This window comes from Coregonus lavaretus (assembly GCF_964263955.1).
Source record: "Coregonus lavaretus genome assembly, chromosome: 30".
Lineage (NCBI taxonomy): Eukaryota > Metazoa > Chordata > Actinopteri > Salmoniformes > Salmonidae > Coregonus > Coregonus lavaretus.
Window position 1 is genome coordinate 31,318,792 of NC_140017.1, and position 9,907 is coordinate 31,328,698.

The window sequence follows — 9,907 nt, forward strand, 5'->3', positions numbered from 1 at the left end:
GACCCAGGCAGACGAGGCTGTAGTATTACTTATAGTACTCAGCTGTAGTACTCTTACATTACTGTACCATATCCTCACTTTATTCTCACCCTCGCCAAGCGCTCTCTCTCCCAGACACCCACCACTCAACACAGCAGGGGGCCTTAACAACTAACAGCTTATTTACCCCCAGTCATGTGTACATTTATGTTGTAAATACAGCATTTGTAAAAGGGACCTATGTCTCAATATGTCTTCCCTGTTAAAATAAAGGTTATGCTGATTCTGGTGACTTTTGTTCTTTACTGTAAGTTATGCAACTGGGTTTATCATAAAGCATGCTTAATAACAGTGTGATACAAAATAGAGATTAAAACCATAATGCAAAGCTGTATACCAGGCCGCTAAATGTCTGCATGTGATGTAGTTGTTGGATCACAAAGGGTAAAGGAAACAAATAACTTAATCACGGCTTCATTCATAAATTCATTTGTATTACATTTAGTTAATTTGGTTGAATGCCAAACATGCCATTCATGACATTCATATCATAACGTATTGTTTTCATGCACAATATCTAATCAGTTTGAGTGCTTGATAAAGAAATGTGTGAGTGAGATATGACTAAAATGTCACACCCTCAATTAAACTAATTATTCATGACTAATTATTACACCCTGAGACTGTGTGAAATGTGTTAGAGTGTGTGAGCGTAGGGCAAGTTAAGAGTATGACATTGTGTTACCATTTAGCAATGCGAGTAGGAGTTAGACCAGATAACAAAGGACAAGGAGAACTGTCTACATGTCATGAATCCCGCTTCCTGAGTCTGTTTCTGCCTGTGTTGCCTGTTTTCTGTTCTGAAGTCTGTTTCCTGAGGTTCCTGAACGCACCCTGTCTGGTTGCCAGGCGATGAAGCTAGGCGGGAGATCTCTCTATTACCCGCACCTGCATCTCATCAGCTATCTGCACACCTGGTCCTGATCATCACCTCTCCACTTCATAAGCTCTGACCTGACATCCATTCCCTGCCGGATCGTTAGCCATGAACAGTATGTTGTGTCAGCGTATCAGCCTCAAATTTACTAGAGTTAGTTTTCTTGTTCTGTACTTTTTGCTTGCCGTGTACTCACCTCCGTTTACTCTGTCTATAGTCATTCTCCCGGAACATTCACCCCACCCCTGCCTAGTCGTCGGTGGCTTCTGTGACACCATTGGATCTGCCTATTCACTCCCACCAACTCACCTCCGCTGCCCGCTCCGTCTCCTGGATTATTCTGTTTCCACATTTGAATCTGTAAATAAATACTCACCTTCGTTCTACTCACCTTGTCCTGGTCTGCTTCTGGGTTCTGCTTTAGAGAATTGTGACACTACAGACAACTGAGAAACCAAGATAAAGAGGCCTCCCAATTTAGGGAGGAGAGAAACTGTTAGGCTTGGAATGGTGTGTGTGTGTGACCTGATGGTCAGGAGAGCAGTTTTCTAGTGGAAAACTACAGCCCGCCTAAGGTGGGGTGGGATTTTTTGTATGACGTGTGTGTGTATAAAAGGATTGTACCACCATTTTGTTTCAGAACGTTCTCATGAATAAAGCCTGATGATTGTATGCTGGGCTGCTTGGTCTGATTATTAGCGATTTACATCCTCTGTGATACAGACTGAGTAATAAATTCATTTTTGAAACATTGAGATAGAAATTCTCGTAACAGTGCTGTTTCTGTAAACTGTAAATCAGTTTCTGCCTTTTCTGGGCAACTATAAATTGATACAAGTGCCCTGTAAGATCAGAGGTTTTCTGGGATGACATTTGCTCTTTTATTCATGGGATGTGTGCGTTATGCTGACCCCTTTATGAGGATTGAATGAAACACTTTTAACATGATGTGTAAAGGAGTGAAGGTTGGCTCTCTAACGCTCCAGGGTTATTTTTAACACCCACAAATCCTCAATCTCTAAAATTTGGAGCTCTAATGGAAAAGGAAATAATGGTTGGAAGATAAATACATATCTAGATGTGACCCATATTTCCCTGTTTGATTAAGATGACCAGCCACAGACCACCCACTGGGCACACACTGGTTGAATCAACGTTGTTTCCACATCATTTCAATGAAATTACATTGAACCAACATGGAATAGACATTGAATTGATGTCTGTGCCCAGTGGGCACTGACGTGTGCTGAGTGACGACGTTTAAACATTTGCCTTATCTACAGCAATGCAGAATAAGATGATTTTATGTGTAAAGTCTTCTTCTTTTCTCCATCAAAAACATACGCTTGCTTTCATTTTCTTTGTTTTTAATCTCTCGAAAACAAAGCAAACTACACCATGATCAAGCATACTTTTTTCAGAGGGAGGGAGTTGAGTTGCCAGGTGAGTGGAACAGGTTCTCCATAACTCCCCCTCATCAGAGGGATTTAGATAATCCTGCCGGCAGGCATTGTCACTGTCTGGTGACCCACATCCCGGCAGGAGGCCATGAGCCAGCATGACCCAGTCAGGAGCATCAGGAGAGAGAGGTGATCGGGAGAGGCTACACTAGCTACCTGGCTGGGGCGCCTCTTAGTATTCATGAATAAAAGTGACACACCAGCATCACAGCTCAGGCATTGGAAATCCGCATTACTGTAAAACGTCTGGGAATATCATCGTTTTATGGCATTAAGTCAAGCTTTGAAGGACAGCAGAAACAGTTGAGAGTTGTTCAAAGGGCTAGATATTTTTGCATGACAGAAAGTAAGATTTTGTCTTTGTGAAGATTATCACAAATAATAGCACTGACTTTGCTGATAACTTCTTTATTGAGGAAAAATTTACTTACTACTGTGATATGTGGTTGTCTCACCTAGCTATCTTAAGATGAACGCACTAACTGTAAGTCGCTCTGGATAAGAGCGTCTGCTAAATAACTAAAATGTAAATGTAATTCATTGAAAGGTTATAATGTATCCCCATATTCTAACGTATTTCCCCAACAACATTCTACTGTATCTAAACAGAAGGTTAACGTGTGTAGTCAGTGGCAATGGCTCTCCGTGGATCATGTCAGTTCTCACACAGGTCTCCCTGGCAACAGTAGACGTTGACACCCGAGGCACATATCTCCTCGCAGGTACGAGTCACTGTCTCCACTGTGAAGGAAAATAAGGAAGTTGATTAATAATACATAAATATTATTGATAGAGATTGAAAGGCCTGAATGAAAGAAGAAAAGTGGAATATGTACCAGTCACCACAGTTCTGCAGTACATGCTCGATGGTGGACATTCTGTCTCTTGTTTGCAGTCAGCATCAGCCTCCTCACAGGTGTAGCACCTGAGTGTGAGCACTGTGGAGAAATTCACATATAGAGCAGAAGTGATGATAGGATTCTTAAAGTGTGGATCATCATTAGCTTATCAAATAGACAGTGGTGGAAAAAGTACCCAATTGTCATACTTGAGTAAAAGTAAAGATATCTTAATAGAAAATGACTCAAATAAAAGTCAAAGTAATCTAGTAAAATACTACATGAGGAAAAGTCTAAAAGTATTTGGTTTTAAATATGCTTAAGCATCAAAAGTAAATGTAATTGCTCAAATGTACTTTTAGTAAAAGTATAAATCATTTCAAATTCCTTATATTAAGCAAACTAGACGGCACCATTTTATTGTTTTTTTAATTTAAGGATAGCCAGGGTCACACTCCAACACTCAGACATAATTTACTAACTACTAGCATGTGTTTAGTGAGTCCATCAAATCAGAGGCAGTTGAGATGGCCAGGGATGTTCTCTTGATAAGTGTGTGAATTGGACAATTTTCCTGTCCTGCTAAGCATTCAAAATGTAACTAGTATTTTTGGGTGTCAGGAAAAAGTAGAAAGTACATTATTTTCTTTAGGAATGTAGTGAAGTAAATGTAAAAGTTGTCAAAAAATAAATATTAAAGTACAGATTTTCATTCCTTTACTAAGTTGTTGGAGATCCTTCACTGTTATAAGACTAAACTTTTCCCCTAACAAACATAGTTCAATGACATAATGCAACATAGGCTACATATTAATAATTTTGCCCTGGCCCTGAAATTGTTTTTTTTTAAAAGCACACCTCAACCAACACTTGCACCTATCATTGCAGTGATATTTCCTCTTTGATTTCAAAGAAACGTATTTATAAACCAGTCTTTATTTTTTACGTTTGCTTACCTTGAGTGCTACAGAGTAGCACCAGCAACACGGTTGTCAGTAGCAGGGTCCTCATGTTGTCCAGTAGTGTGAAGAAGCAACATACAGATACAGCTTTTATACTGGCACACCTTGGACTGTACTGAGTACTCACCTAAACAGACTGGTTTATTTATTTGTGCATTTACAGTAAATGCATTCCTTCCCCTTCATTTCCTAAGAGAAATTCAAGTAATGCAGCGAGACAAGGAGGAGGAGCAACTACAATGGAGGGACTGAATGGGGTCTTTATTTGACAATAATAATCTCACAGATTATCTAATGATGTTTGATTGTCTACTGTAGAGGATGGAAATTGTAGGATTGAACATGACTTAAACATGTATGTCCTGCTAGTTGTCGTCTATTAAAATCAAGCCTAGTCCTGCACTGAAAGCACTTTCAATGAGCATGATTTTTAGTCCAGGAGTGAGCTTAATCTGTGAAATTTGCCCTTGGTGTGCACTTTTGTGGCGTGCACAAATGTATTTCATAAATTGACCTGCTTACAGAAGAAGAAGTGGTTTTTCAGTCCTCTCTATGTTCTAAGTATACAGTCTTGCCAGTTAATCAGACAATAGTGTTATCCCCATTGCTGGGAAATAACCAGGAAATAACCTAACCAGTTGGACTGCATTCTCTCATCATAGTCCAAACAACTAAATTAATAGAACTTCACAAACATAATCCCCTTAATTATCTTAAAAAACATTACTTTCAGAAGTTTTCATATTGGGATGCAGGGACCAACTAGGAACAGAAATTGGGCATTTCTAACACACCAGCTCATTTGTCCTCCAGAGGCTCCATTATTAGCCAAATAATTATACATACAGTATGTGCAAAAACACCAATTTAGACATGACCATTGTGCTACAGATGGACCAGCCCATCGGGCATTTGCCGGAACTGCCCTATGGCCAGTCTGTCTCTGTAGGAATGTGTGACACAGATGACATACAGCATTACAAGCTGTATTACAAGAATACATATGTTTTTCAAAGACTTCATGGAAAAATCTCACATAAGGTTAAGGTTTGCATGGTCTTGCTAAGACTAGTAGCTGGTGGGGAGTAAAGTTACCTTTGATGAAACCTCTGGCAACCTTTCACTCCATCTCACATTGCCTTATAGTTGCAGTTGGGTCAAGGTTGTTAGAACAGCTACTACATGTTTACCTATATTTATTGAAGGGACATAAAATGCCCTTTGAAACCAAACCACTTAACAGCACATCACATGCTGACAACAGTGCCCTCTTCAGGTCAAATATAGTTATGTTGGCATTATGTGAGCTTGCTCCTCAATAATGCCATCTCTCTTGTTTACCAATCAAGGTTATGTCCGCAACAAGGGAGAGCTACTGCCCCTTCTCATTGAAGCCATGGGAGTTCAAGGCTGACCCCGTTACTGCAGGCATTGTTAGCAGAAAACAGGACCCCGCCATTATAGTGAATAGAAAAATGTCAATCTTTGTGTAAATAAACAAATGTTTCAAAGACAATCATGGTACCAATAATTGCTTCTAATACACCAGATGTATGTCATTGAACTGATTATTTAAAAATCGCACACAGAAGAAGTTATAAGAATAATTGTTTTTAATGGCAGTCTGCAGTACCCCGGTCGGCCTTCAACTTTTATTTTTAACCTTTATTTAACCAGGTAAGCCAGTTGAGAACAAGTTTTCATTTACAACTGCGACCTGGCCAAGATAAAGCAAAGCAGTGTGATAAAAACAACACAGAGTTACATATGGGGTAAAACAAAACATAAAGTCAAAAATACAACAGAAAATATATATACAGTGTGTGCAAATGTAGCAAGTTATAGAGGTAAGGCAATAAATAGGCTATAGTGCAAAATAATTACAATTAGTATTTACACTGGAATGATAGATGTGCAAGAGATGATGTGCAAATAGAAATACTGGGATGCAAATGAGCAAAATAAATAACAATATGGGGATGAGGTAGTTGGGTGGGCTAATTTCAGATGGGCTGTGTACAGGTGCAGTGATCGGTAAGGTGCTCTGACAACTGATGCTTAAAGTTAGTGAGGAGATTAGAGTATCCAGCTTCAGAGATTTTTGCAATTCATTCCAGGCATTTGCAGCAGAGAACTGGAAGGAATGGCGGCTAAAGGAGGTGTTGGCTTTGGGGATGACCAGTGAGATATACCTGCTGGAGCGCATACTACGAGTGGGTGTTGCTATGGTGACCAATGAGCTAAGATAAGGCGGGGATTTGCCTAGCAGTGTTATATAGATGGCCTGGAGCCAGTGGGTTTGGTGACGAATATGTAGTGAGGACCAGCCAACAAGAGCGTACAGGTCACAGTGGTGGGTAGTATATGGGGCTTTGGTGACAAAACGGATGGCACTGTGATAGACTACATCCAATTTGCTGAGTAGAGTGTTGGAGGCTATTTTGTAAATGACATCGCCGAAGTCAAGGATCTGTAGGATAGTCAGTTTTACGAGGGCATGTTTGGCAGCATGAGTGAAGGAGGCTTTGTTGCGGAATAGGAAGCCGATTCTAGATTTAACTTTGGATTGGAGATTCTTAATGTGAGTCTGGAAGGAGAGTTTACAGTCTAACCAGACACCTAGGTATTTGTAGTTGTCCACATACTCTAGGTCAGACCCGTCGAGAGTAGTGATTCTAGTCGGGTGGGCGGGTGCCAGCAGCGTTCGATTGAAGAGCATGCATTTAGCTTTACTAGTGTTTAAGAGCAGTTGGAGGATACTGAAGGAGTGTTGTATGGCATTGAAGCTCGTTTGGAGGTTTGTTAACACAGTGTCCAATGAAGGGCCAGATGTATACAAAATGGTGTCGTCTGCGTAGAGGTGGATCTGAGAGTCACCAGCAGCAAGAGCGACATCATTGATATACACGAAGAAAAGAGTCGGCCCAAGAATTGAACCCTGTGGCACCCCCATAGAGACCATAGGTCCAGACAACAGGCCCTCCGATTTGACACATTGAACTCTATCTGAGAAGTAGTTGGTGAACCAGGCGAGGCAGTCATTTGAGAAACCAAGGCTATTTAGTCTGCCAATAAGAATGCGGTGGTTGACAGAGTCGAAAGCCTTGGCCAGGTCGATGAAGACGGCTGCACAGTACTGTCTATTATCGATCGTGGTTATAATATCGTTTAGGACCTTGAGCGTGGCTGAGGTGCACCCATGACCAGCTCGGAAACCGGATTGCATAGGGGAGAAGGTACGGTGGGATTCGAAATGGTCGGTGATCTGTTTGTTAACTTGGCTTTCAAAAACTTTCGAAAGGCCGGGCAGGATGAATATAGGTCTGTAACAGTTTGGATCTAGAGTGTCACCCCCTTTGAAGAGGGGGATGACTGCTGCAGCTTTCCAATCTCTGGGGATCTCAGACGTTACGAAAGAGAGGTTGAACAGGCTAGTAATAGAGGTTGCGACAATTTCGGCAGCTAGTTTTAGAAAGAAAGGGTCCAGATTGTCTAGCCCAGATGATTTGTAGGGGTCCAGATTTTGCAGCTCTTTCAGAACATCAGCTGTCTGAATTTGTGTGAAGGAGAAGCGGGGGGGGGGGCATGGGTAAGTTACAGGGGAGGGTGCAGAGCTGGTGGCCGGGGTAGTGGTATCCAGGTGGAAAGCATGGCCAGCCGTAGCAAAATGCTTGTTGAAATTCTCGATTATTGTAGATTTATCGGAGGTGATAGTGTTTCCTAGGCTCAGTGCAGTGGGCAGCTGGGAGGAGGTGCTCTTATTCTCCATGGACTTTACAGTGTCCCAAAACTTTTTGGAGTTAGTGCTACAGGATACAAATTTCTGTTTGAAAAAGTTAGCCTTTGCTTTCCTAACTGCTTGTGTATATTGGTTCCTAACTTACCTGAAAAGTTGCATATCGCGGGGGCTATTTGATGCTAATGGTCCTCTGTAGCTCAATTGGTAGAGCATGGCGCTTGTAATGCCAGAGTAGTGGGTTCAATCCCCGGGACCACCCATACGTAAAAATGTATGCACACATGACTGTAAGTCGCTTTGGATAAAAGCGTCTGCTAAATGGCATAATATAATGCAGTACGCCACAGGATGTTTTTGTGCTGGTCAAGGGCAGTCAAGTCTGAGGAGAACCAGGGGCTTTTTGAATGGGGCATGTTTATTTAAGATTGAGAGGAAATTACTTTTAAAGAACAACCAGGCATGTGTCAATGAGAGGAGTCAGAGGCAGTGTTGCCAACTCCTCAGTAAGGAAAGTAGCTATTGGCTGTCCTAAAAGTCGCTAAATGACGTCATCGCCTAATTTGCATAATTGGCCATGTGCATGTAATTGTGATGGAGGCTGTAGGAGAGAGGAATAACGTCATGGGAGAGACAGAAAGTGAGTAAAAAACACCATAAATATGTTTAGAACTACAAATGAACTTTCTTCTGTCGATTCTTGTTTTTTTAAATGTTTTACATTTACATCCCGCCCTGAATGTAAGCCAGGGCGGGATCAGCCAGCGGCGGCTTCCCACATGTGCGATTCATTTGCAGTCTGGACGCGGAGGGGTGAACATCTCCTGCTCTGACTGCAGCTGGGAGGGACTGCTGTGCGAGGACTGGGCCGCCTGTGAGTGCTTTGGGACAGAGGTGGGGCCCTGGGGGTGGGGCCCTGGGGGTGGGGCCCTGGGGGTGGGGCCCTGGGGGTGGGGCTGCGCACGGCAGCACACGCTGCTCGTTGAGAAGAGTAAGAACGATACGTGCTTTCACGTCAGAGTCTCCAAAAGTCTCCAATAACACCAGAAAAAGTCGCTAGATTTGTCACTAGTCGCTTTTTTGAAAACGTGTCGCTAGAGGGGTCTGAAAACTCGCTAAATATAGTGACAAAGTTGCTAAGTTGGCAACACTGCGAGAGGCGGCAGCACTGCGCTAGCCTGCAATGTCACTTCCTGGATGAGTTCATACTGCGCATGTTGTGTCCATGAGATGCCTTCATAACCAACTTTATTTGGCTTCAATGTGCTATAGAGAGAAATATTAATTGCGTCTTTTTGTAGGCACTACTTCCGCCATGTTACGTTGGACAAAGCTTATGGGGAAATGAATGGCATTTTTGTAGGGTTTTTGGATAAACACCGAAAATAAGGTATGTGGTAAACACAGGTTTAGGAGATCTTATACGTTTTTTTCAATACGATAATCTTCATTAGCTACACAACTTTTTGTGCATTTTGAAGCATTTATGTAATTTCAAAAAGCACAAAGATTTAATAATTTATAAAGATTATGTGAACTGACTGATATTATCTCACAGAACAAAACGTATAAGATCTCCTAAGCCTGTGTTTACCACATACCTTTTCAGCGTTTATCTCAAAACCCTATTATTTCCCCATAGGATGGCTGAACGAACCAGAGGTAACTCATTTCCGGGTTTGAGGACAACAAGCTGACGAGCTCTATTGAGTCTTCACATAGGAATGAATGGTGTCACGTGATCGATGGCTTTGTCCATTCATATGCAGTCATTGGTCCTCACCCCAAAAGTAGACAGGTCTACAGATATAGGATGTTAATTTGACCAGTTTCTCATAGCAGGAAAATAATCCTGCAGCAACAGGAAATGTGAATTATTGTGTGGATTATAATTAATGGACAGTTTTGTAGGGGTTAATACATTTTTGTTAGAGCAAATCAAGTCTGAGATTTTTAAATGGAAATTACAAACTTAAGAAGCCTTTTTAAGCTTC

The 9,907-nt window shown here is 41.6% G+C and overlaps 1 protein-coding gene across 1 annotated transcript; it reads right to left on the reverse strand.

Annotated features, from left to right (window-relative positions):
- Positions 1–2,285: 2,285 nt before the first annotated feature.
- LOC311105644 (lymphocyte antigen 6D-like) lies at positions 2,286–4,268 on the reverse strand. The gene is made up of 3 exons (XM_084147852.1): positions 4,172–4,268; positions 3,213–3,314; positions 2,286–3,117 (listed from the first exon to the last, which is right to left on the reverse strand). The coding sequence occupies exons 1-3, from the start codon at positions 4,224–4,226 to the stop codon at positions 3,032–3,034; spliced, it is 243 nt and encodes an 80-aa protein (XP_084003978.1). The 5' UTR covers positions 4,227–4,268; the 3' UTR covers positions 2,286–3,031.
- Between the last annotated feature and the right edge of the window lie 5,639 nt (positions 4,269–9,907).